Source organism: Rattus norvegicus, chromosome 12 (genome assembly GCF_036323735.1).
Source record: "Rattus norvegicus strain BN/NHsdMcwi chromosome 12, GRCr8, whole genome shotgun sequence".
NCBI lineage: Eukaryota > Metazoa > Chordata > Mammalia > Rodentia > Muridae > Rattus > Rattus norvegicus.
The window spans coordinates 23290339-23318156 of NC_086030.1; the positions used below are offsets into that span (position 1 = coordinate 23290339).

Consider the following 27818-nt stretch of genomic DNA (forward strand, 5'->3'; position numbering starts at 1 on the left):
GATTGGTGGACTGGAGTTACATCTGTGCCACACTACAGCTATGACACACTGTAGTTGAAGGAACTCTATCAAGCATGAGTCAGAATGGAAAGTTTCTGTGTTCTGTTAGGAGCTGATCTGCTGACTATCAAATGTTAAGACAGACTGGACATGGGGAAAAAGAACTGTCCTAGGAGAGAACCCAGAGTCCAGAATATCAACATGGCAGGAAGTGAGAAAACTATAGTTGGACCTTTGAGGAAAGGAAGCCCAACATGGGGCTTAAACATGCCTTTGTCTGCCACTGGATGTGAAGCATGGAGGGAGGGAGTCAAGCTTCTGGATGAGATGGCAGTGTGCAGGGAATAAGGGAGAAGGGAACCCCGATTCTCAGGCTGTTATTCTCAATATGGACCATGGTCCTTGCCCCTTTCCCACTGCCTTGTATCCTGGACAGACTCTGCCACACTCTCAGAGGGCACATATAGAATAAAAGGGTCAAGACAAATACTGAGAAGGATTGCTTGGAGTGAGACTTTTATTTGCTGAACTGGTTCTTCTTCTGACCCTAAGGTCTACAGGAAAGTTGAGCTCAGTGCTGGAAAGATAGGAACAAAGGTTTCCCAGGGTTGTACACTCAAAGGATCTCTTCTAAATTGTGTCCTATGGAGAAACAGGCTTCTCAGAGAGGTTTTCAGTGAAAGAGCTGTGATTTATTGGGGGTAACACGGGCTATATGAAATTTCCTAAATGGTTATTGGTTATAGGATGACTGTACATGATTGGCTTGTGCTGAGGGTCTGATAAAGCTTCATTTGCATGAAGAGAAATTACAGGGGCTGGATAGGTCTCTATTGAGTAACAGGAAATTAGACCTGAAATTCGGCCATCTTGTTATTACTTCCTCAAGTGTAGCAGAGGTGGGGGTGGTACACGCTTCTTGGACCTGAACACACAGACTGGAGATGGAGGGAACACTCCTAACATCTGCTGTTCTCAGAATGAGATTTTCTGGTTTGATCTTAGTATTGCTCTGAACTGGCTCCTTGAATTGTTTTATTTATTATCCCACATTTATTACAAAGTATTACAAATTCATAAACCAACAGAGAATACCAATCAGGCTCTCATGACCAGAGACAGACAGGATGACATTCGAAGGAGAGGACATCAGAGCAGACATGGATTCCTAGGATGTATCATACACGATCCTGCATCCATGTGCTCTCATTCCCATGCTGGAGGCAGGGAGGGTGGTGATATGCATGGTGAGTCCCCTCAATCACTATTTGAAGTAACTCACCTCCATGGTGAGAGGTCATGGCACCAGGAGGTCTGTAACATGAGGACTAACAGATGATGTGTCACCAGGAGCCTGTGGGTGATCCTGACAGGCAGAGGACAATTGTCCACAGTCAGTTTTCTCCATGTATCATTTGAGTCCCCAGGAATCACACCCAGGTCACTGTGCTAGGCAGCATTTCTACTGAGGTCCATATCTCACTGCCATACACTGTTTTGTTGTTCATTAATAAAGCATTTTAAAATACTTCATTTACCATACACTTGTAAAATGTTATGACCATGATGGATCACCTTGAGAAATCCACACAGTTTTTATACCATGGCTCTCATGGGTTTGCACCTCACCAATTAGGCTAGACTAGCTATACGGTCAACCCCATGCCTCTCCCTGTCTGTTGCTCATGCAGGGCTAGGATTATAAATTCCTGCCATATCCCTGATTTATAGTGTGGCTGCACCAGATCAACCTCAGGCCCTGCTACCCATGTACACCTCTCTAGCTGAATCATCTCTCTTGCTCCCTTGCATGCCTCTCATAATAAACTATCCCAAAAGGTCCCCACCCTTTTTGGATGACAGCTGCTCATCTGACAGGTATTTAGGCTGTGGTTTGACCAAGCTTGTCCTTAAATTTGTTATGTATTCAAGGATGATTTGAAACTCCTACAGACCCTCCTATCTGTGCCTCTCCTCAGTGGTGAATACAGGTGTGCATAATTCTGCTCCTTAGTCTCTCAGTGGACAAAGAACATCATTTTCTGTCCATGACAGGTAAAAACACACTCTACCAGATGAACATCTTTGGCTCAGTGAGGTAAGAATGTCCTCGTGGGGGGTTGGGGATTTAGCTCAGTGGTAGAGCGCTTGCCTAGGAAGCGCAAGGCCCTGGGTTTGGTCCCCAGCTCTGAAAAAAGAACCAAAAAAAAAAAAAAAAAAGAATGTCCTCGTGGCCATGAGCACTCACCTCCAGATTTAATCTACCTTACCCTGCCTGTCTGAGGTCTCTAGGTAGAAGGTCATCTGGTTACTAACCAACACAAGGAGGGCCTGGACCTGACAAGACTGCCATAAGTCAGCTGCTAAACAACACGTTTTTAATACAGCAGCCTCTGGTGGGTTCTAAGGATGCCAACTACGCCCTGTGCTCAGCTGCACTGCTGCCACCTGCTGGCTCCTTAATCTCAAATCATGAACTATTCTTGGGACAGGAAGTCTGTGGTTTTGGTGTGCACACAGGGCTTTTGCATACCACAGGACCATGGGAAGTGTCAGCCTGCAGGATAGGAATATGAGTGATGCTGAGGGAGTAGCACATGTTTCCCTACCTACCCTACATACCCCAAAATGAATGAGTAAGTATTATTCAAAATATTATAACCCACATTGGTCATGGGCTCACAAGTCTAGATTTGGGAGGAAGAAGACAGAGCACATGGATCTCATAGAGTTTGAAGCTGTATGGTCTATGTATCCAGATTTTAGACAGCAAAGAGAACAGAGTGAAAACTTGTGTCAAAGAATAAACAAACCAAAAAAACCCAACAACATGAACAATAGATCCCAGCCAAACTTACAAGAGTCTATGTATCAAACAAAACACCAACCAATCAAAAACAGAAACACAAAGTTCATGGTGAATTTGGATGGTGCTGGTAATTACCATACCTGAGGTTGTCCTCTGCACTTCCATACATGGCCCCAAACTGACTTGCACACACATGCACCAGATCTCAAACACATATCATGCAAGGATCCTTTAACATATAGTCTGTTACAACATATTGCCCGTCATCATCCTGACTAAACAAGGCCTCCATAAGACGAGGCTCTATGATTCTTGAGACTCTACTTCCTGACTTTGTTCACAGCATTCAGACTCTCTGACTTTATAATTAACTTATCCCATGACAGCAGGGGGAGAAAACAGGCTCAACCCTTCCTGTTTCTCTGTAGATGATCCAATTCCAGAGGCTTCCCTCCGATAACACATACTGCAGGCACTGTGGGCCCAGGAGATACCCTCATAAATGAAAACTGTCCCTCTCTTCTCCCTTCTTGTCACCACTTCCTTACACATACACTCATTGATCTCTCTTCCCTAGTGACAACACAAAGATCCAGAGTGTGGTCACAAAGTTACCCCCCAGAATGGTGCAGGGACAGAGTGGAGAAGCTAGAGAGGGTGGGGGAAGGATGTCAGCTGGTGGTGTAGACAGGATGCTCAGGCCGAAGCTTCACTTTTATGATAGCACAGTTGTCTGCTGCCAACTGACCTCATGTTTCTTCCCTAGGATGACATCATCTTCATCTGCCTCACTGCTCCTCAGCCTCAGATGAGCTCCTGCCTGCACCCCTGCCCAGGGGAGTCCCCAGGAAGAGACTCTATACTGTGTTCTAAAGGTCCAGTGAGTGGGATTGGGGAAACAGTTCAGTCTCCCCCAACAACTGCTGATAGCCAAGGACAAAGACATTTATATGTATGTCATCAAGTTTGTGGTCACAGAAACAAAGAAACTCACACCCCCCTCCTCAGGGTTATTATATTTAGCTTAAAACAATCCAAAGTCAAAACAAATAAATGAAGAAAAAAACGGAAAGTGTTAATACCCTACCATGTCAGTACATTTAGTAGGATGCAGCAGCAGAAGATTTTCTGACTGTGAGGCCAGACTTTGTGTACAAAGCAAGATCCAGAACAATCAGATTTGTATAATAGAGAAACACCCTCCTCCAAAACAGAAGAAAACAAGAAAACATACAAAAACTGAAGTACTGTTAGTCACGTTATATTTTATATAAATCTAGAGAGAAGCTAAGTATCATATTCAAGTTCTCCATCTCCAGGGAAAAGGGAGCTAAGTGAGGGCCTTTTTTCATGACACACTTTACTGATTTCAGTTTTGTTAAGCTTTGCTGTTGATTTAAAGACAGAGTCTCATGTAACCCAGGGTGGTGTAAACTCAAGAAGTACCAAGAATAGCCTCTAATTCTGTGGTTCTCAAACTTCCTAATGCTATGACATCTCTTCATGTTGAGGTGACTCAAATCATAGAATTATTTCATTGGTATTTCATGACTGTAATTTTACTACAGTTATGATCATAATATAAACATCTGATATTCAGGATATCAGAAATGTGACTCCTGTGAAAACGTTCTCCTAGCTTCAAAGAGGAGGTGACCCATACGTTGAGAATCTGTGTTAAAACTGATAATATTCCCATCACTAACTGTCAATTGTTGGGATGACATGAATGTTATGATCCCCAAATTCTTTTAGTCCTTTTTCTTACTAATTGGTTCAATCTAGGGAACATAAATGCCAAACATTTGTCACCAGGGCAGAAGCCAATATCTACTTTCTAGTTGGAACATAATGTTCCCTTTTGGAAGATCAGAGACAGAAGATCAGAAGTCTGCCTAAGTGTATACAACCTGAACTTAAGCACATATGCAGAGATGAGAATGTTGGCTCTGTAAGTCTTTGCTGTAGGCTTATCTCTGGATTTTCCCTCTTATGCAAAGGAAAAGGACCTGAGAAGTCACATGACCATTTGAACAAATAGATTAAGGCCCCTTCTTACAGGTGCATGAGACTCCTTGAGAGGACTGGACAGACCAGCATCTTGGCAGCCATCTGTGTAAACACACCAGGAATGCCCAAAATCACCATGCCCATGAGAGCTGCAGAGTTCAGTCTCAGGGGCTAGGATGCAGTCACAACCACAGTAGAAATCTCACAGCTGTTCCAGGGCACTTCACTTTAGCCACATGAGCTTTGGTGACCTCATCATGACCAAACAGCTTCCCAATGACCAAGAATAGGCCCATGGATGATGTTCATTTGAGGCTTGTGATTGGAGAACTGGAGCTGTTTCCATACCTCTTCATTTATGGCTCACTATGGTTGGTAGATCTCTTTAGAGCATGGCCATGAAATTCTTCTGTCTTGAGAAGCATGGTATCATTCCTTCTGGGTCACTCTGGATGGTTTCCTCTGTACTCACAAATTTATATTATAAGGTGACCTGCTAACTATCAAATATTAGGACAGACTGGCCTTGGGGACAAATTTCCCATTTCAGGAGACAATGGAGACTGCAGAATGTCAACATGGCAGGAAATGAAAAAGTGAGGGCATACAGTTTGGCTTGTGAGTAAAGAAAGCTCAACATGGGACCCAAGCAAGCCACGCTCTGACACTTGATGTGAAGCATGTGGGGAGGACGGGTGGGCTCTGGATGAGATGTCAGCATCCAGAGAGTAAAGAAGAGGAAAACTCTGATTGTCAGGCTGTGGGTTTCAATGAAGACCATGGCCCTTACATCTATCCCAGTGACCTACACCCTAGACACAGTCTACACTCTCTAAGAAGTGTCAGGAAGGGGAAAAGACAGAGGCTCAGGAGAGACACTGAGATGGATTGCTGGGAGTAAGATATTTATTAACAGTGTCAATAACTCCATGAGCAGAGAGACAACAGCACAGTCAGGCTTTCAGGCCCAGAAATACACAGGAGGACCTTGGTTCCAAGGAGAGCGTGTCTGAGTCCCCATGGTAGAAGTGGGGGTTATCCAAGAATGACTTTCACAGGAGAATCCTGCAGCCATGATGACTGACTCCCAGCGAGAAGACATGGAAGGCTGTGGGATGCAGGGTGTGTAATCACCAACAACTACTTTGATGTAAATTCACCTCCCTGGTGAGAGATCCTAGTACGGAGTAGCCTGTTAGTTGAGGAATAAAAAATTATTTGTTACCAGCATCTGGTGGGCGATCAGGAGAGACAGATGACAGATTTCCAGAGTCAGTGTTCTCTGTGTACCATTTGGGTCCGCAGAAATCATTCCCAGGTCACTGGGCTAGGCAGCAGAGGGCATTTCCCACTGAGCTTTCTCACTGGCATATATTATTTTTCTTCCTTAATGTGTAATTTAAAATATTTCAGGTAAAATCAATTTAGAAAATGTTATGTCCATGATTTATCACCTTGAGCAATACCCCTACTTTTTAAAGACACAATCTTTCACAGGCCTGGAACTCACCAAGTGTCCTATACTTGGTGTTCAGCCAATATGTCTCTGCCCATCTCTTGCTTGACCAGGGCTGGGATTGCAAATTCCTGCCACATCCCTGGGTGTGATTTCCTGATCCATCAAACTCAGGTCCTCCTGCCTCTGTGCCAGGTGTTTCTGACTGAATCATCGCTCTGGCTCCCTTCCATGCCTCTCATAGTGAACTTTCCATCAGCTCCTCTTCTGTCCCTTGAGATGACAGGCACTCACCTTACTAGAGTTTAGTCTTTATTCTGCTGGCCTGTAGGAGAAGAAACTGTGTCAGTGTGTCAGCCACACTGGTTCTCATTCCTGCCTCTCTGCTGTTCTCTGTGTGCAGACAACAGGAGGGGACCAGGCCATCACACATGTCTCTTGCATCAAGGCAGGCACAGGTCTGAGAATCAGCAGGACCTGAGGCCAGGAGTTAGGCTACTTTCTGTACAACACAAGATGTCAGATGACTACTAGTGAACTCAGCCGTATCCTGTCTCCCTTTCTGTCCTTTTCCCTACTCTACTTTCTTGACACATCTCTGCCTTTTCTGCTCTGCACTCACTGTGCCTCCCTCTTGCCTCCCTGAAATCTTGCTTTCTAGCTGTCCCTCTCAGTGTAGGCTGCTGCAACCAGCAGTTTGAGACTCAGGGATTTCATCCCAGTCAGATTTCTGCGGTCATTCAGGCTGCTGCTCTTCCACCTCTCAGTTCTTCTACTTACAGTGACAGAGGGCAGAGCCTGTCTCAAAGAGTGGGACACACATTTAAATGTTCATTTGTAAACTTCTTTACACTCCAAAAACTAGGAATCTCCATCCTTATCCTGTAGTCCCAATGGCTTTAAAACAACTCTGACCTCAGTTCACATGTAGGTCTTGAGTTGGGTGTGCAAGATATTTGGAGCCCAGTAGCCTACAGCTTCCTATGAAGCTGTAGATAGACTTGAACCCCTGATTCTCCTCTCTGGATTTCCCAAGGGCTGGAATTATTTTGTCCCCCTCTCTGTCCCCATTTTTATTTCTTAGAGTACCCATGAATATTTGAAGACAAGTTATTTATACAAAAATGTAATGAGATTTTGCAAAAGAACATTGTATTTTCAAGTGTGTGTGTGTCTGTGTGTGTGTGTGTGTGTGTGTTTGTGTGTGTTTGTGTGTTGCTTATGTCTGTGTGTGTTTTGCAGGGACATAATGTATAAATTTTTCCATTCTGCCAATATGCTTGAATTTAGGGTACTTCTCTAGTCTTTTGCAAAATTTACTTTGAACAGAGCATAACCATATGTGAATATTTGCAAATGTGAATACTCATGTGCTGCTGGAGGACAACCTTGGGCATTTTCCTTTAGGAGCTGTCCTCTCTGGATTGTGAGACAAGTCAGTCATTGGTCACACCCAGTACATAAGGTGAGCAGCACAGGGAGCCACAGGGATCCTAGCATATCAGGCTGTCCTAGCATCTCACAAGTTTTTTTTATTAACTTGAGTATTTCTTATTTACATTTTGATTGTTCTTCCTCTTCCCAGTGTCTGGGCCAACATCCCCCTAACCTCTCCCCCTCCACTTCTATATGTGTGTTCCCCTCCCCATCCTCCGCCCATTACCGCTCTCTCCCCAACAATCACGATCACTAGGTGTTCAGTCTTGGCAGGACCAAAGGCTTCCTCTTCCACTGGTGCTCTTACTAGGCTATTCATTGCTACCTATGAGGTTGGAGCCCAGGCTGACAACTCTTTATATGGCTCCTGGGGTGATGCTCGTGTGACTGTTTGTGGAAAAATCACTTCAACTGAGACACTCCAATGGGCGTTTCATGATTTTGCTGAGGAGGGTGAGATTTCTAGTGTCCAACTCTTGCTTGTTGTAGTGTTAAGTTCTCCATACACATTTCTTTCTCTTTCTGTGTCCATTAATTTCCATTTCAGTTATACATGTCCAACTCAAATAGGTGTCTCTACTTATACATATCACTTTCTGTAACATGTTGTCTGCAAAAGCTGGTCTACCCTCATTTGTTCTATAGCAGACACAGTTCTTCCAGATGAACAGTCAGCCCCTGAGGTTCCTGCATGGCTACTTGAATTCCTTAGGAGCAGGCACTGTGTTCATCTGCATTTGCTCCTCTGATTTCCAGATGGTCAGGAAGGACAGCAGGCTCCATGCAGTTCTTGGGGAGATCAGGCAAATTTCCCTCCTTCTGTTCTCTTTACTGTTCCCTACCCTTCTCCATCTCCCACAGCTGAGAACACTCCCTGTGGGGAAGCTTGGGTGAGGCCTCTCCTGGACCACTTACCTTTGCTTCCACCACAGGAAGATCATCCATCCATACAGGGGGATGATGACCACAACTTTGGCCAAGACCATCCCAACCATGACTCCCAGGTTCAGCAGTGAAGGATTCCTCTGGCCCCTTTTGTCCTCCAGGCCAGCTGTGGGGACTGCAGAGGGGATGATAGAGGGGCTCCCCATGGTAGTATTGAGAGCTGTGGAGAGATGAGAAGTGAGAAAATCTTCCCTGAATGAGGTGAGGAATGGGTGAGTGTCACACTTTGTCTCCTCGATTGGATGTGGGATGCAGAACAGCTGTTAGAAGTTCACACAAGGGGTTGGGGATTTAGCTCAGTGGTAGAGCACTTGCCTAGCAAGCGCAAGGCCCTGGGTTCAGTCCCCAGCTCTGAAAAAAAAGAAAAAGAAAAAAGAAGTTCACACAAGGAAGGGAACACATGGTTAAGGTTGAGGCTCCAGAAGAGTAAGGTCAGATGCACAGTCCCCAACTGTCCTTGCTGTGTGTTCACAAATTTTCATTGGCTCACAGATAACTAAGTTAGAAAAAGACAACGATTTTTTTATTTAAATGTATGTAACATACAGATATGGTTCGTTCATAGTGAGTTTGCTGCTTGGACACAAGAACCTGAGTTTGGTCCCCAGTATCAATATCAAGAACCTGGTGAAGTGTGCATGACCTTGCTCCTACCCCAAGAGACAGAGGCATGCAGAGCCCTGTGAGTGGATAGGAAACCTGGTCTATGTGTCTAGTTCCCTGTCAAACATAGCCAAGGGAGCTGTAATCCTAGAGCTGAGGAGGTGGAGACAGACTTGTCCCTGTGGCTCACTGGCCTGCCAACCTAGCCTCCATGAAAAACTTAAAGCCAGTGAGAGAGCTTGTCCCCCAAAATATGGTGGATGAGACCTTAAGATCTTCTCTAACCACTACAGACATAAATATATGTACACATACACACACACAAACTCACACACACACACACACACACACACAGATCTGCCTTTACAGACCCACATGTTCATACACACTGAATATACCAAAATGTGTAAAAGAAAAAACACAAATTTAGCTTTATGTGTGCAGCTCTGTCCAGGGCAGAATACATTCCTTTGCTTTACACACATAACTCAGAAAATTTTTCCCAATATTTACCTATTTGACAATTCTATCCCAGGGGTTCTTGACATGTACATCATTATCCCAACATAGATTACATATCAGGTATAACACATTTCAGATGTTTCATTGTGATTCATAAAAATAGGGAAATTAAAGTTATGAAGTAGCAATGATATACCTTTAGGCATGTGGGTCCCAGAATATGAAGAACTTTATAAAAGATTTGCAGCTTTAGGAAATTAGAGAATGACTGAACTAGACACAAACATAAAATGGCTCCTTTCTCTCTAAGGCCAGGCAGTGCCTATCAAATCTTACCACAGGTCACCATGGTAGCTGTAGCCTGCACAGATAACTGCTCTGTGCACATCCTCTCAGAGTTTGATTTAGGACAGTCAAGAGGCACCTCTGGATGTGGTGGCACATGCTGTACTGCACACCATCAGTAGGCAGAGGCAAGGCAGATTGGTGTGAATTCAAGACCAGATGGGTCTATATACTGAGTTTTTGAAAAGCCAGGGCTACAAGCTAAGAAACTGATATAAAATAAATAAACAAGATAGAAAGAAAACAGGAAATAAAGAAGTACTCACATTTTAAAAAAGTGGGGTTGTGGGGAGTAACAGAGAAAGGTTGAAGGAAACAATGCAGCAACACACAGGACCCAGATTCTGTTGGTCCCTATGCAGGAACACAAGTCACTACAATGGGCTCAGGGCTCCCAATCCAGGGGACTCCAGTTCCTTCTGCATCAGAGGGGCTGGAGGGATCAGAAGACAGAGCAGCCACATCATGGAAATGGAAACACTTTCTTAATCATGTTCTAATGACTGAAGAGACTGGGGAGAGAAGATAGGTGTGTCCTGGGGAACTATGAGGTGAAATGAGGGACTATGGTGACATGTGCCAGTTACAGTTAGACCTGAGAACACCAGAACATCCAATAGCCCCTACTCTATGTTCTGTGCTGACATTGGCGCTATGTGAAGAAGCTGCACATAGGTACCAACTAGAGCCCTGCCACAGAAACATGAGAGTTGGCTCCATCCTGGAGATTTATATTCACCTTGAGGTCACGGGTGAAAGAGGGCAGGACTGTAGTTAGTTTTGGGAAAATAAGGGTGTGAACTATGGGGTACTGAAGCCTAGAGTCCACTCTGATTCTGTCTGAGCAGAGGATGACAGACATAGGGGCAGCAAAGACTTCCCCCAACTGCAAGGAAAGATGCTGGTGGCAGATGTTTGGGCAGAGCTGAGCGAAAGCAATATGAAAGGAAGCTCAGAGTTGTGGACCTGATGTGATATCTAGGAAACAAGGAAGCCACAGGTGTCAAAGCCTGAGCCATGGTGACTCACCATGAATGATGAGTTGGGTGCCAGGGATTGACTGCCACGACTTCATGCCTTCAGTTGTTCGCAGAAAAACTCGGCTGAAGTATCTGGCCTGGTCATTCTCCTTTAAGTTCAGGATTCTGAGGACACCAGATGTCTGACCCTGTGTCCAATTCATGATGAGCCGGCCCTTAAAATGCTCATGAAGGAAAGGCTGGGTGGAGTTGTAGATGACTTCCCCATGGAAGTACTTCCATATCCAGGCTATGCTCATTGACCGATCATTGGCCAACTCCCAGGGGAAATAGAAGGAGAAGGGGATCTCGATGGAGCCGCCCTGGACTCCAGAGAGGACAGCTGGTTGGTTGACACCAAAGTCATTTACTCTTCTGTATCCTGATGAGTTCCCTGGGAAGGACAGGGAGAGTCTGAAGCCACTGCATGGATTGAAAGGACAACCCTGAGCACCCACAAGACACCCACTTTTCCCAGCCACTCTGTTCCCTCCTCTGGTTCAGTCCCTGCTAATGAAGTCCCCACCACTCACCAGTGTGCAGACATGCTGCCGACAGCAAAAGAAGGAGGATCCGAGCCATAGCCAGATTCTGTTCAGGTAGTGAGACCAGCAGGGCTGTCAGGAAGTCGAGGTTGCACTGTCTAGGGGCACTGGGGCACTCAGCAGTCCAGAGAGAATCAGGGTAAATAAAAACACACGCTCAGACATTCTCAAGTGGAAGACTGAGTTGAGCAGGACCATCTCTACCTCCTTGTGGCCAGCAACTTCCTTTACTGATCTGGCTTCTGCTTTTCCGATGTTGCAAAAGATCCACCCTTGTGGTTACTGACACCATGGCAGTGTCCTTGGACCCAGCCCCCACTTTTGGTGGGGAGACATGTCCTAGCCCTTGGCATAGCTGGTTCTCCTCTCTTCTACCTTGACCATCTATCTTATCTACACTATTCCATTTCCTAAGTGGCTTGTAAACTCTCTGCCCCTTTCCTCTATATTTCCTCTATTCCTTCCCTTCCCCTCCCTTCTTAACAGGGAGAAGAGACTTATTCCAAGGTGACCGGCAAGGAACTAGAATGTCTTGGTCTAGAAGCCTCCTGATGTGTGGCCTTATGCCCTGGTAAGCTTCATGTGACATGGGATACTGTTTTATGGAGACAGGAACTGCAGTGGCCTTTAACTGAATAATTAGAGGGGGCTGTTGGAGCGCTAGCCTCATTCCACCAGTCTCTGCCCAGGCCAGTGGAAATTTCGTGATCCAAGAATCTATTTTTGGAGATTGTGGCTTGTCCTGTCCCAGTTCATATAGTCTATATTCATCTTCTAATTGAAGGGTTAAGATCTGAAGAGGGATTCCACGGGGGCCAGTTATTCAGGCCCCTCCATCTTCAAAATGGATCTGCGCTCTTAATTTGGTGAGCAAGACACGGCCCAGCAGAGGGTATGTGCATTCCGGAACATGTAAGAAGGAATGAGTCACCTTACTGGTAGCCAACTGAACCTGGCGGTCTGTAGTCCATCGGTATGTCTTGCCACCAGTGGCTCCTTGCACCCAGGCTGTCCAGTCGCTGAGTTGTCCATGAGCCCGGGTGAGGACTGAATGCTGGGCTCCTGTGTCTACTAGGAAGGTAACAGGCTGCCCCCCAACTTTAAGAGTTATCCTGGGCTCAGGGGGGGGCTCCTGGCCCTGACCTCCCTAGTCTTCATCTAGGGTCAAGAGGGAGGTCCCTGGCTTCCGAGACCCACGGGGGTTCATAGGGTTTTTAGGGTTCTTAGGGCAATCCCTGGCCAATGTCCTTTTTCCTTGTAATAGGCGCATTGATCTTTATCCAGCTTCAGCCCCTTTCGAACTCCCGTCTTATCTCCCTTCCTTTCCTGACTCTGGACTACGGCAGCCAAAATTCGACTCAACTCTCTGCTCCTTTTCTTCTCGCTCTCATCCTTCTCTCTACGTACTCTATCTTCCTTCTCTTCCTGTGTCTCTCTCTTGTTAAAAATCCTTTCTGCTTCCTTAAGCAAGTCCTGCAATGTATAACTGCAAATTCTCCAATCTCTGTAGCTTAGCCCTAATATCTGGTGCGGCCTGCCAGATGAAGGACATAGAGACACTTGTCATCTGTCCTGGGTCATCTGGATCATAGGGAGTATACATGCGATAGGACTCCTTAAATCTTTCCAAAAAAGCCGAGGGGGTCTCATCAGCCCTCTGTAAAACCTGTTTCACCTGTGCCAAATTGGTAGGGCGCCGTGCAGCCCCTCAGAGACCCGCTAGGAGTAACTGGGGATAAAGGCGTAGGTGTCCCCTACTGTCAGCCGTAGTGAAATCCCACTTTGGCCTCGTGAGTGGAAACGCATCATCAATTGCATCAGGCAGCTGAGTAGGGCGCCCATCGTCCCCCAGGACATGCTTTTTAGCCTCCAGGAACACTCTCTGTTTTTCTTCTGAAGTCAAGAGAGCCTGTAAGAGCTGTTGACAATCATCCCAAGTGGGCTGATGTGTGAGTAGAACAGACTCTATTAGTTCAGTAAGGGCCACCGGGTCCTTGGAAAAAGGGGGATTGTTCTGCTTCCAGTTATAGATGTCGGCCGCTGAAAAGGGCCAATACTGGGTCTGCCCTCCAGTTCCCTGTCTAAGTGGAAAGGCTTGAGAGGTTGTATCCGGCGCTACCTCACGCTTGCTGCACAGTCTCCCCGCAATAGGGGAAAAAGCCATCTCAGGCTGCGGCCCAGCATCTGGAGTGGCAACCGGTCTTGCTTCTGCCACCTCAGCCAAGCCTATAGGTACAGGATATGGGGGGTGGGGGGCTCTCCAGATAAGAGCTCTATAAGGGGAGAGTTAGAATCTGTCAGAAGCACAGGTTTGGGTTTGGGTGGAGAGCTCTTGGGAGACTCCTTCTCAGTTAGAACAGGATAGAGAGAAGAGGAGGCTGAAAGAGAAGTGAGTGGGGCTGAGGGAGTAGGGGGCCAACTCAGGTCTACAAAGGGTTCTACCCAAGGAGGGGGGTCAAAGGCAAGGCTCTCCCAGGTGATAATATAGGGCACCTGGTCGGGATGTCCATGTGGTCCCTTGTGGAAGATCTGATCCTTAACCTGTAAAATAACGGTCTTATTAAAAGTACCATCCACCGGCCATCCTGTTCCGAAAGTGGGCCACTCGGATGTGCAGAGGGTCTGCCATTTTCCCTTCTTGACCTCAACCGACTGATCATGGGCTCGGTTTTGGACGTCCTTCTAATGGTCAAGAGTAAGACTCAAAGGTGTTGTTAGAGACTGCCCCATATTAGTTTCAAAGAAAATTAAGGCACAAAAAAGACAAACAAGCCCAACAGTCAAACAAGCAACAGACAAACGCGCCGCTCGGCTTTGGCGCAAAACCGAAAGTAAGAAGTCAGATGGGTGCACCGAGGGTCCGGATCCCTCTCCCCCAACCAAAACCACGTATCCTTCCGATACGGGCTGAGCCCCGAAAAAACGGGCTCCAACTACCCTTGGAACGTCTTCCAGGGCTGCGGGTGAGAAGTCCGAGCTCGTCAGCTCCTTCTCTGGTCCGCACAAATACAAACGGCCTAGATCTAAGCCAACTAACTGAGCATTTACAGAACAAGGCACAAAGCAAGACAAACAAGACAAACGCAGGCCAGCTTACCTCCCGGTGGGTGGTCGGCAGTCTCTGGGCAGAGGATCTCCCATCCCGGACGAGCCCCCAAATGAAAGACCCTCAGAGAGAATCTTCGCTCAGGAGGGAGATCTTCAAGCCCAATGACCAATCCGAGTCCACAGACTGTAATTTGTAAGAGGGTTTATTGATCAGGATACACAGGTATCTGTAGGCGTCTCAGTCAATTCGGAAGACTGGCGCGCCTAGCATAGCTAGGGACGGGTTTTTATAGGATTCTGAAGAGCAGAAGCAAGCTTACAGAAGCAAATGCATGGTTACAGAGACTTGATTGGTGGATTAAATGAGGCATAAGTGTTTGTTACCTAATTTGGCTATAATCATAACAATGAGTTGGCAAAAGAGTTCATGCTGGTCAGGGTGTCCGGGAAGTCAGGGGCTTATCTTCTCTTGCCAGGTGGCCCATGAAGCAATACCAATAATTTAAACTGGTTTCTGCATTTTGTTTTCTTTTTATGGTCTGTTTTGTCTAAATGATGGGTCAGCTTGTCCCACAAAGCTTGGACAGATTGGGACTTTCCCAGGCTTGTTTTAATTCTGAGTCTGTGTATCTAAAAACTTACTTTTTACTTCTATAGTTATGGGCCTTAGGCTTGTACAATTTCCTTTCCGGAAGGGGGTCTTTCAAGAGAAAGCAGAGATGTGTCAAGAGGTTAGAGCAGGGGGAAGGAAGGGAAGGGGGAAGGAAGGGAAATGAGTCAGTACACTAGTAGGCATTGCTCTGACTTGCTGTGTTGTACAGACCAACTGACCACAACCCTCAGGTCCTGGTGACTCTTAGTCCTGTCCCTGCCTGGCTGCAGCAGAGCTGTTTGCTGCCCTGGTCCCCTCCGGTTGTATGAACACAGAGATCAGCTGAGAGGCAGGACTGAGAACCAGCATGGCTGACAGACTGACACAGTTTCTTCTCTTACAAGCTAGCAGAGTAAAGACTAATCCCCAGCCGGGTGAGCACATGTGATCTCAAGGGACACTGAGGGAATGTGGGGAAGCTTATTATGACAGACATGCAAGGGAGCCAGAGAGAGGATTCAGTCAGAAAAGCATGGGACATGGGTAGGAGGACCTGAGTTTGATCCCGAGACTACACGTTACAACCCAGGGATGTGCCAGAAATTTGCAATTGCAACCCAGTCCAAGAAAGAGACAGGAAACAGGGTCATCAATTGGTGGTCCGTGTAATCTAGCCTAATTGATGAGTATCAGGCCAATGAAAGATCACGTCTTTAAAAACAACAGGGATTCCTCAAGCTGATAAATCAGTTGGAGCACTGGTTCTCAACCTGTGAGTCATCACCTCCTTGAGATTAGAAAGAAGTTTTCACAAGGGTTGCATAACAGATATCCTGCATAGCAGGTGTTTATATTAAGATCATAACCATCACAAAGCCACAGTCATGAAATAGCAACGAAACACTTTTATTTTATAACACTTTCCCCAAAACGAGGAAATTATGACGCTTATGAGAACCCAGCGTTATGAAACTTGAGAACCCCTGAAACGGAAGCTATTCTCAGTACCTCTTGAGTTTGAGGCCCCCTCAGTTACAGGAGACTTTGTCTTGAAACCAACAGCAAAGCCAACCCAAACTCCAAACAATACAGAGGGGTCATGGAGAAAGGTCATCTGTTGGTTCCCTTTCTGTTGAGGATGGAGAACTTGAAGATGATACCAGTTTTCTCTCCAGATTTACATAAAAATTGTGACTATAATACTTTAGAGTATGTTATTTGTTTGTTCTTGTTTTCTTTTGTTTTTGAGAAAGGGGTCTTTCTGCTTTATAGATCTGACTGTGCTGGACCTTGCTATGTCCACCAAGGCAGGCCTCAAATTGAGAGACAGGACAGCTGCTGCATCTTCCAAAATGGGATGAAATGTTCCACTACCATGCCTGGTTTATTAGTAGTTTTCAGTTTCTTTGGGGGGTTGCTTATTGTTATTTTGCTTTTAAGCTACATACCTAACACTAACACAGCAAGAAGTGAAAGTCTCTCTGTTTCTGTGACCACAAATACAATGATTCATTAATAAATGCCTCTGTCCTTGGCTATCGGCAGAAGTTGGCAGATGTCTTACCGGAGGAGACTGGGCTGGTCCCCCAATCCCACTCACTTGGCCTTTAGGACATAGTGTAGACCCACTTCCTGGTGACTCCCTTGGAAAGAGTGACAGGGGGTGCTCATGCTGAGGCTGGGCAGCAGATGAGGAAGATGAAGATGATGATGTCATCCTAGGGAGAAACATGAGGTCAGATGGCAGCATGCAGCTGTGCTATTGTAAAGCTTCAGCTGCAGCCTGAGCTTCCTGTCTGCACCTTCAGCCATCATCCTTCCTCCACCCTCTCTAGCTTCTCCATTCTACTCAGCCCACAGTCTGAGTAGGGTACTTTGAGTTTCCTTGAGGTCTGTGTGTTGTCACTTGGGAAGAGAAATCAAGAAGTGTGTAGGTAGGTGGTGTGATACAAATGGAGAGGAGAAAAGTAGGACACCATCCTACTTTTCATCTGAGGTTATCTGTTGGGTCAGGGCCCACAGAGCCTGCAGTATGTGTTATCTGAGAGATGTTTCTCCAATGGGAGTGGTCAGAGAGGAATAGGAAGCCTTGAGCCTGTTCTGTCTCATCACTATCATGGAATAATCAATTTGGACATAAAATCAGATACTCTTAGTACTATGGACTTGTCAGAAAGTGGACTCTCAAAAGTCACTGAGGCTGGTCTGAAGGAGGCCATGTATGTTCATGATGACGACTGGGGAAAGTTGTGGAAACTGATTAGCTGTCAAAGGTGCATTGAATGATCTCTGTCTCTGTCTCCCTGTGTGTCTGTGTGTGTGTGTGTGTGTGTGTGTGAGAGAGAGAGAGAGAGAGAGAGAGAGAGAAAGAAAGAAAGAAAGAAAGAAAGAAAGAAAGAAAGAAAGTGTGAGTGTATGTTTCTATGAGTGTGTGAGTGCATATGTGTGTGTGTGTGTGCATATATAAGTAAGTGTGTGTTCAGTTATATAGAATCCAGAGGACACCCTCGGACATTATGATTAGGGACACTACCCTATTGGACTATCAACCTTTGGTTTCTGTGCTTGGTTTCTTGGCATTTTGATATGTGGGATTTTGTTGTTGTTGTTGGTGGTGGTGGTGGTGGTGGTGGTGGTGGTGGTGGTGGTGGTGGTGGTGGTGGTGGTGGTTTGGTTTGGTTTTCCTGGCTTTTGGTTGGTTTGGGTTTTGGTTTTCTTGGTTTTTGTTTGTTTAGTTTGGTTTAGGGTTTTTTTTTTGAGACAAATTTTTACTATGTAGTGTTGCTGCTCTGAAACTGGATACATAGACCAGACTGGCTTCAAACTCAGAGAGATGCATTTGTCTCTTCCCATAGCAGGGTTCACATAGAAATTCAATTGAGTCCAAAACATGAAACTAGGACAGACCCATGACTCAGGATTAAGGAGCCAGCAGGTGACAGCAGTGGAGCAGTGCACAAGGGGCAGCTGGGATCCTGTAGAACTCACCAGGGCCTGTTGTGTAAAAATACTGAGGCTTAGCACATGGCATATGAGAGCCTCGTCATGTCCACCCCCTTCTTCAATGAGTTAGCAATCATGTTTGCCCAGAGGCCCCAGAGAGTAAAGGAAAGGCAGATGAAATCTAGAGGTGAGGACTCAGGACCAGGAGGGCATCCTCACAGACCTCACTGCAGCTAAGAATGTGGTTCATGCGGTAGAGCTGGCCTGGCATGCACAGAAGCAAACATTTTATGTCCTACAGGAGATAAAGGGACATGATGGTGCTCACCTGTAATCCCTGCTAATGGGAAGTCAAGGTAGGTGGATCTGTAGTCCTTCATGGTCATCTTTAGATACATAAAAAGCTCAAGGACAGCTTGGGCTACTTGAGATAAAACTTGCACATACACACACACACACACACACACACACACACAGCTCTTTCTGACAAGGACCATAGCCCTAGACCTTCCATGTATGGCCAACTCATCCCAAAGGTTCTGTGCCTCAGTGTCTCCAAGGGTACTATGGATATGTGCAGCTGGCAGGGAGGCCATGAGAGATTGTTTCTGGCTCAGGACAATGTATCTGAGGAGCACAGGAACACAAGTAGGACAGAGAAGCAGGCATGAGAGAGGGCAGGCTACATAGCCAGCTTCAGGGAAATGGTGGACAAGGCAGCCAATGCCAGGAAAGTAAGGAAATGGGGTGATGCCTCTGCCCATGCTACTCAGAGATAATAATGTCACTTCCTCTGATACAATCATGTCTTCCTGCCCTTCGGGGAGCTGATGTCACTGTGTCCTGGGGAAGGGTAGGATGAACCTACATAGAACAAGCGCTGAGGCCCCCACAGCCTCTGCTCCCACCTCTCATGTCTTCACCCAAGTCACAGGCCAGCTGTGTCCACTGTCAGACATATCTCAGGCCTTATGTCTTGAGTGACAGACACATGGCTTCTCTGAGCCTTCTTTGCCCACTTATTCCAAAGAAATTTCTGGAATAACTTTCTAAAGAAAGTAACTGTAATAAGAGAGAGTCACTCAAGAGCTTTATGAAAAGAGCCTCTTCAGAGGCTGCACTGAGCCAGCTGATGGAAGTCTCTGTGAGGAAAGGAAGACTATAATAACTCAATGTGACTAACATCCAGTCAATCAGCCATGTGATAGTCATGTGACTTCTGCCATGGCTTCTGTGATCCTTGCTATCCTGTTATGAGTGACTGTTATGTTGGTGGAGAGAGAGAGGAATAGGATGCTGGTAGAAAGGGTTCTTTAAAAACTTGATTAGATTTAGAGTCATTGTCCTCTTGCCCAGGGAAGTTGGAGACTCGACCACAGGGAGCAGGCCAAGTCAAAAGAGAGTCAACCAGGACTTGGTTCTGCCTGGGCACTGTGAGTGGCACCTAAAAGACACAAAAATGTGAAAGCACAGCTGGGGTGCAGGGAGGAGGAAGGAGGAGAATGGTAAGGGGAGGTGATTGTGCTAGGGGGACTGAAAGTGTTTTCTCATCACCGCCTTCTTCATTATGTCTGAAGTGGTTAAGAGACTGACCACTTCATTATGTGAGATTATTAGAGAGACACAGTAACCATCATGGTGGGAGACATAATACAGAAGAGATTGAGGAGGGGGAGGGAAGGAATAGAGGAAATATAGAGAAAAGGGGCAGAGTGATTAACAACCCACTTAGGAAATGGAGTAGAGTAAGGCAGACAGTCAAGGTGGAAGAGAGGAGAACCAACCATGCCAAGGACTAGGATGTTTCTCCCAGCCAAAAATGGGGGCCCAAGAGCCCTGTTATGTTGTCAGTAACAACAAGAGTGGATCTTCTGCAACATGTGAAAAGAAGAAGCCATATCAATAAAGGAAGTTGCTGGCCACAAGGAGGTGGAGATGGAGAGGACCTGCCCAACTCAGTCCTCCACTTGAGAAGGTCTGAGCATGGGTGTTGCTTTACTCTGATTCTCTCTGGACTCCTGAGCAGCCCAGTGCCCCTAGACAGTGCATTGAGCCTTCCTGACGGCCCTGCTGCTCTTCCTTCCTGGACAGAATCTGGTCATGGCTCACATTCTCCTTCTTTTGCTGTCAGCAACATGTCTGCACACTGGTGAGTGGTGGGGACCTCTCTAGCAGGGACTGAACCAGAGGTGGGAACAGCATGGCTGGGAAAAGTGGGTGTCTTGTGAACAGTGTCTGGTAGAGGAGCCAGCCAGGTCTCTCTGACCTAAGAATTCAACACTCAGAGTAAGCCCAACCCAACCCTTCCCTCTTTTCTCTGTCCCCCCAGCCATAGGGACAGTCCTGCCCTGTGTCCCACACCTCCCTTCACATGAAGGCACAGGATGCTCAGGGTTATCCTTTAAATCCCTGCAGTGGCTTCAGATTCTCCCTGTCCTTCCCAGGGAACTCAGGAGGATACACAAGAAAAAATTACTTTGGGATGAACCCACCAGCTGTCCTCTCTGGAGTCCAGGGTGGCTCCATTGAGATCCCCTTCTCCTTCTACTTCCCCTGGAAGTTGGCCAAGGATCCGCAGATGAGCATAGCCTGGAGATGGAAGGAAGTCCATGGGGAATTCATCTACCAGTCCACTCTATCTTTCATTCATAAGCACTTCAAGGACCGGCTCATCCTAAACTGGACACAGGGTCAGACATCCGGAGTCCTCAGAATCCTGAACTTGAAGGAGAATGACCAGGCCATATACTTCAGCCAAGTTTGTCTGCAAACAACAGAAGGCATGAAGTGTTGGTAGTCTATTCCTGGGACAAAACTCAATATTACACATGGTGAGCAACCATGGCACATGGCTTCCTTGTTCCCTACTGTCACCTCAGGCTTCACAACTCTGATCTTCCTTTCATATTACGTTCCCTTGGATCTGTTCAAATATCTGCAAAAAAAATCTTTTCTTTGTAGTTGTGACAAGTCTTTGCAGCCTCCTGTATCTGTCAGCCTCTGCTCAGACAGAACCAGACCTAACTCTAAGGTTCAGCATACCATTGCTCACACCCTTACTGTTCCAAATCTAACTACAGTCCTGCCCACTTTGACCCATGACCTCAAGGTGAATGAGCTTCTCCAGGGTGTAGCTGACTCTCTTGTCCTGTGGCAGGGCTCCAATTGGTCCCTGTATGCAGCATCTACATACAGCTCCAACTTCAGTTCAGAACTTATAGTAGGGACCATGGATGTTCTGGTGTCCTCTGGTCTAACTTTAACTGCCACATGTCACCACAGTCCCTCATTTCACCTCATAGTTCCCCAGGACACATCTTTCTTCTCTCCCCAGTCTCTTCAGTCATTAGAAAGTGAATAAGAAAATATCGCCATTTCCATTATGTGGCCATTCTGTCTTCTGATCCCTCCAGCCCCTCTGATGCAGAAGGAAACGCAGTCCCCTGTACTGGGATCCCTGAGCCCAGTGTAGTGACTGTGTGTTCCTGTATATGGACCAGCAGAACCTGGGAACTGTGTGTTGTGCATTGTTGCTTACAACCTTTCTCTGTTGCTCCCCAAAACCCCACTTTTTATGTGAATACTTCTTTATTTCCTGTTTTTTCTCCTTCTTTCTTTCTGTCTTTTTCTATTTATTTTGTGTTGGTGTCTCAGCATGTAGTCCTGGCTGTCCTAGTACTCACGATATATACCCATCTGGCCTTAAATTCACAGCAATCTGTCTTGCCTCTGCCTCCTGAGTCTTGACATTAGAGCATATGCCACCACATCCAGAGGTGGCTCTTGACTGTACTTAGGACAACCTATAAGAGGACACCCACAGCACAGTTACCTGTGCAGGCTACAGCTAACATGTTGACCTGTAGTAGAGTCAGCAGCTGCCTGCAATCAGAGAGAAAGGAGCCATTTCATATATGTGTCTAGCTCAGTCATTCTCTAATTTCCTAAAGCTGTAACTCTTTTATACAGTTCTGTATGTTATGGGGACCCACATGCATAAAAGTATATCATTGCTACTTCATAACTTTAATTATCCTACTGTTATGAATCACAATTAAACACCTGACATGTCTATTACCTGATATGCAATCCATGTTGGAATAACGATGCACAGGTCGAGAACCACAGGTCTAGAATTCAAAAATAGGTAAATGTTTGGGAAATTATTCTTAGTTATGTGTGTGAAGCAAAGGAATGTATTCTTCCCTGGACTGAGCTACACACATAAACATTTTGGTATATTCACTGTGTATGAACTGGTGGGTCTGTAAAGGCAGATTTGTGTGTGTATGTTTGTGTGTGTGTTTGTGTGTGTGTTTGTGTGTGTGTGTGTGTTTGTGTGTGTAAGTTTCCATCTCTCTGGGTCTCTGTGTCTGTGTCTGTGTCTGTGTCTGTTTCTCTCTCTCTCTCTCTCTCTCTCTCTCTCTCTCTCTCTCTCTGTGTGTGTGTGTGTGTGCGTGTGTGTGTGTGAAAGTCTGTATGTATCTGTGCTTGAAAGTCATGGTCTGTGTGTGTATGTGTGTGTGTTTCTGTTTATGTTTATATGTTTATGTGTTTATGTATGTAGAAGCTAGAGGAGATCCTGAGGTATCAGCTACCTTATTTTGGGGGAAAGACCCTCTCACTGGCTTTAAGTTTCCCATGGAGGCTAGGTTGGCACTGAATGAGCCACAGAGACAATTCTGTCTCCACCTCCTCAGTACTAGGATTACAGCTCATTTGGCTGTGTTTGATGTGGAACTAGACACACAGATCAGGCTAATTGTCCACTCTCAGAGCTCTGCATGCCACTGTCCCTTGGGCTAGGATCAAGGGTCAGGCACACTTCACCGGGTGCTTGAAATGTATTTTTAGGGACCAAACTCAGGCTCTGTGGCCCAAGAAACAAGCACTGTATGAAATAAGTGTATCTGTATGTTACATATATATAAGTGTAAAAAAAATCATTGTATTTCTCAAACTTATTTATCTGTGTCCCAATGGAAATATGGACACAGCCAGGATAGTTGTGGACTGTGTATTTGTGCTTATTCTCCTTGAGTCTCAGCCTTAAGCATGTGTTCCCTTCCCTGTGAGAAATTCTAGTTCTTCCCCATCCCACATGCAACAGAAGACAAGATGTGACATTCACCTATCCCTCCCTCATTCAGGGATGATCTGCTCACTTCTCATCTCTCAGCTCTCAGTACTACCATGAGGACCCCCTCCATCATCACCTCTGCAGACCCCACAGCTGGCCTGGAGGACATAAGGGGCCAGAGGAATCCTTCACTGCTGAACCTGGGAGCCATGGTTGGGATGGTCGTGGCCAAAGTTGTAGTCATCATCCCCCTCTACGGATGGATGATCTTCCTGTGGTGGAAGCAAAGGTAAGTGGTCCAGGACAAGTTTCACCTGAGCTTCCCCACGGGGAGTGTTCTCAGCTGTGGGAGATGGAGAAGGGCAGTGCACAGTAAAGAGAACAGAAGGAGAGAAAGGTGCTGGAACTCCCCAGGGACTGCATTCCTGGATCCTGATGTCCTTCCAGACCACCTGGAAATTAGAGTAACAAATGCAGATGAACACAGAGCCTGCTCTGAAGGAATTCAAAGAGGCATGCAGGAGACACAGGAGCTGACTGCTTAACTGGAAAGAGCTATAACTGATGACGCATACCTGAGAGTAGACCAGCACAAGCAGACAACATGTTAAAGGCAGAGATAGCTATAAAAAGAGACACCTCTTTAGTTGGGCATGTGTGACTAAAATGGAAATTAAGAGTCTGGTGTGTAATAAAGCCACAAACAGAAGAAATGTGTATGGAGAACCTAACACTACAACAAGTAAAAGAGTTGAACACTAGAAACCTAACCCCCCTAAAAAAGTATGGAACACCCATTGAAGTGTCTCAGTTGAAGTGATTGCTCCACAAACAGGGACATGAGTATCATCCCAGGAGCCACAACAAGAGTTGTCAGATGCTTGGGCAGGTGGAGACAATAGGATCGCTGTGGCTCCCTGCACTGCCAACCTTACCTACTGTGTGAGAACAATGACTGACCTGACTCACAATCTAGAGAGGACAGCTCCTAAAGGACAATGCCCAAGGTGGTCCGCCAGTAGCACATGAGTGTTCACATTTGCAAATATTCACATGTGGTTATGCTCTGTTCAAAGTGAATTTAAAAAGAAACATTATGGAAGTCTTATAAATGTAAGAATATTTGCACAATGGAAAATTTTATACACTAAGTCCCTGCAAAACACACACACACACACACACACACACACACACACACACACACACACGCACACACACACACACACACACACACATTCACCTGAAAAAACAATGAAGTTCTTTTTCAAAATCCAATAGCATTTTTGTAATAATAAATGATTTGTTTTCAAAAATTGGTGTGTAGTCTAAGAAATAAAAAAGGGGGCACAGAGGGAGACACAATAATCTCAGCCCTCGGAAAATGCAGACAGGAGAATCATGGGTCCAAGGATATGTACGGTTACACAGCAAACTGTAGGCGACTGGGCTCCAAAGACCTTGCACACACAACACAATACCTACATGTGGACTGAGGTCAGAGCAGATTGGATAAGGATGGAGATGCATACATGTTGAAGTGTAATGAAAGTTTACAAATGATCATTTAAATGTGCATGGGACAGTTTCAGACAGGCTCTGCCTTCGATTACCGTAAGTAGAAGAAATGAGAGGTGGAAAAGCAGCAGCCACGGAGGCAACAGAGACTCACCAGAATTCAAACCATGAGATTGAGTCTGCAGGGTGCAGGAGCCTACACTCAAAGGAAGAACTAGAGAGCCAGATTCCAGAAAGGCAAAAGGGAAATATGGTGTGAACAGAGCTAAGAAAGCAGAGATGTGTCAAGAGGTCAGAGAAGAGGGAAAAAAGAAGAGGAAGAAATAGAAGTGGGTTGGTACACTAGGTCATTGCTCTGATTTGCAGTGTTGTAAAGGTCTGCTGACTACTGGACTCAGGTCCTGGTGATTGTCAGACCTGTATCTGCCTGGCTGCTGCAGAGCTGTTTGGTGTCCAGGTCCCCTAATGTTATCTGAACTCAGAGAACAGCGGAAATGCAGGACTGAGAACCAGCATGGTTGACACACTGACACTGTTTCTTCTCCTACAGGCCAGCAGAGTAACACCTAAACCCCAGCCAGGTGAGTGACTGTCATCTCAAAGGACAGATGAGGGGTTGTTGGGAAGTTTATTATGAGAAGAATGGAAGTGAGCCAGAGAGATGATTTGGTCAGAAACGCAGGGGATATGGGTAGGAGGGCCTGAGTTTGATGTATCCAGAGCTCACACATTATAAGCCAGGGATGAGGCTAGAATTTGCAAGTCCTGCCCTGGTCAAGCAAGAGACAGGGAGAGTCACAGGATGGCTGAACACCTAGTCTAGAACAATTGGTGAGTTTCAGGCCTATGAAAGATCATGACTTTAAAAACTAGGGAGATTTCTCGAGGTGATAAGTCATGGTCATAACATTTTCTAAAATAATTTCATGTGAAATATTTTAAATTACATATTAATGAACAAAAACAGTGAGTTCCAGTTAGAGAAATGGATTATAAAGAAAACTGACTCAGGACAATAGTCACCTGCCTCTCATGGTCATCCACAGGCTCCAGATAAGACATCATCCCTTCTTCCTCAAATAAGAGACCTCCCAGTGTTAGGATCTCTCACCAGGGAGGTGAGTTTATATCAAAGTAGTTATTGGTGATCACACACCCTGCATTCCACAACCTCCCATGTGATTCTCTCTGGGAATCAGAGCTCATGGCTGCAAAATTCTGCTGTGAAAGATCACCATACTTGGATAACCCCCACTTCTGCCACATGGTCTCTGAAACCCTCTGCTTGGGACCAACTTCATATCGTATGTCTCTGGGCCTGAAAGCCTGACTGTGCTCTTCGTTCTCTGATCATGGACTTATTGACACTTTTAATAAATACCTTACTTCCCACAATCCATCTCCATGTCTCTCCTGAGCCCCCTCATAACACAACGTAGAGAGTGGCACACTGTGTCTAGGATGTGGGTCACTGGGATAGATATAAGGAAAATACTCTGCATTGAAACCAACAGCCTGATAATCAAGGTTCACCTCTTCCTTACTTTCATGAGGCAGACATCTCATCCAAAGCCCGACCCCCACCCCACATGCTACACATCAAGTGTCAGACCAAGGCTTCCTTTCCTCACAAGCTCAACTGTATGCACTCACATTCTCATTTCCTACCATGTCGGCATTCTGAACTCTGGGTTCTCTCCTGGAATAGGACATTTGTCGCAAGTCCAATCTGTCCTAACATTTGATAGCACATTAACTTCTAATAAAACCCTGTGGGAACACAGAAAACCATCCAGAGTGACCCAGGAGGAATGAAGCCAGGCATCTCATGACAGAAGAAGTTCATGGACATGCTCAATACAGATCTACCAACAACAGTAAGCCATAATTGAAGTGGCACAAATACAGCTCCAGTTCACCAATCACAAGGCTCAAATGAGTATCATCCATGGGCGTTTTCTGGGTAATTGGGGAAACTGTTCCCAATCCCATGAGGCAAGCTAGAGCTACTTGGGGTCGTGAAAAGGTCACCAAGACTCATGTGGCTAAAGTGAAGCCTCCTGGAGCAGCTATGAGGTATCTACTGTTGTGACTGCATCCTAACCCCCTGAGACTGAACACAGCAGCTCTCGTGAGTGCAGGGACCTTGGGAGCAGGGATGATGGTTCCTCTGAGCATTCCTGAAGGATTGTCACAACATGTTGCCATGATGGTAGTCTGCCCAGCCATTTCAAGGAGTCCATTTGTCAGGTCCATGCCTCAGGCATCTGTACTCAGAGAAGGGGCCTTAATCCACTTGCTCAAATGTGACTTCTCAGGTCCTTTTTCATTGCTCAAGAGGGAAAAACAAGAGACAAACCCAGAGCAAAGACATAAAGAAACAACGTTCTCAACAACATAGGTGCTTTAGCTCCAGTTGAATACATTTAGGCAGACTGTATCTCTGATGTGCCAAAGGGAACATTATGGGCCAACTAGCAAGTAGACATTGGTTTATGCCCTGGTGACAAGTGTTTGGTATGTGTGTTCCCTAGACTGAGATGATCGGTAAAAGAAAGTACTAAAAGAAATTGGGGATCAAAACATGCCTGTCATCTCTACTATTGACAGGTAGTGATGGGAAGATTGACAATTGGAATACTGGTTGTCAACCTGTGGGTCACTACCTCTTTGAAGTTAGAGGGACCTTTTCACAGGAGTCACGTTTCAGATATCCTGAATATCAGATGTTTATATTATGATCATAACTGTAGCAAAATCACAGTCATGAATTACCAATGAAATAATTTTATGGTTGGAGTCACCCCAACATGAGAAACTATCACAGCATTACAAAACTTGAGAATCACAGAATTGGAGGCTATTCTTGGTACATCTTGAATTTAGGCCAGCCTGGGTTGCATGAGACTCTGTCTTTAAATCAACAGCAAAGCCTAACAAAACTGAAAACAATAAAGAGGGGCATGGATAAAGGTCCTCAGTTCCCTTTTGGTTAGAGATGGAGAACTC

The 27818-nt window shown here is 45.8% G+C and overlaps 1 protein-coding gene and 1 pseudogene across 1 annotated transcript; one reads left to right on the forward strand and one right to left on the reverse strand.

Moving 5' to 3' along the window:
- Nucleotides 4516-11904, reverse strand: LOC134478917 (paired immunoglobulin-like type 2 receptor beta). Its single transcript, XM_063271750.1, has 3 exons — nt 11620-11904; nt 11097-11480; nt 4516-8817 (listed from the first exon to the last, which is right to left on the reverse strand). The coding sequence occupies exons 1-3, from the start codon at nt 11666-11668 to the stop codon at nt 8624-8626; spliced, it is 627 nt and encodes a 208-aa protein (XP_063127820.1). The 5' UTR covers nt 11669-11904; the 3' UTR covers nt 4516-8623.
- On the forward strand, nt 20168-27025 carry LOC134481166 (paired immunoglobulin-like type 2 receptor beta; annotated as a pseudogene).

Coding starts and splice junctions, on each gene's coding strand:
- LOC134478917 (XM_063271750.1), bottom strand. CDS start 11,668: ATGGCTCGGATCCTCCTTCTTTTGCTGTCGGCAGCATGTCTGCACACT. Junction 11,481..11,619: donor GGCAGCATGTCTGCACACTG/GTGAGTGGTGGG, acceptor TGTCCTTCCCAG/GGAACTCATCAGGATACAGA. Junction 8,818..11,096: donor CACCCAACTCATCATTCATG/GTGAGTCACCAT, acceptor ATCTCTCCACAG/CTCTCAATACTACCATGGGG.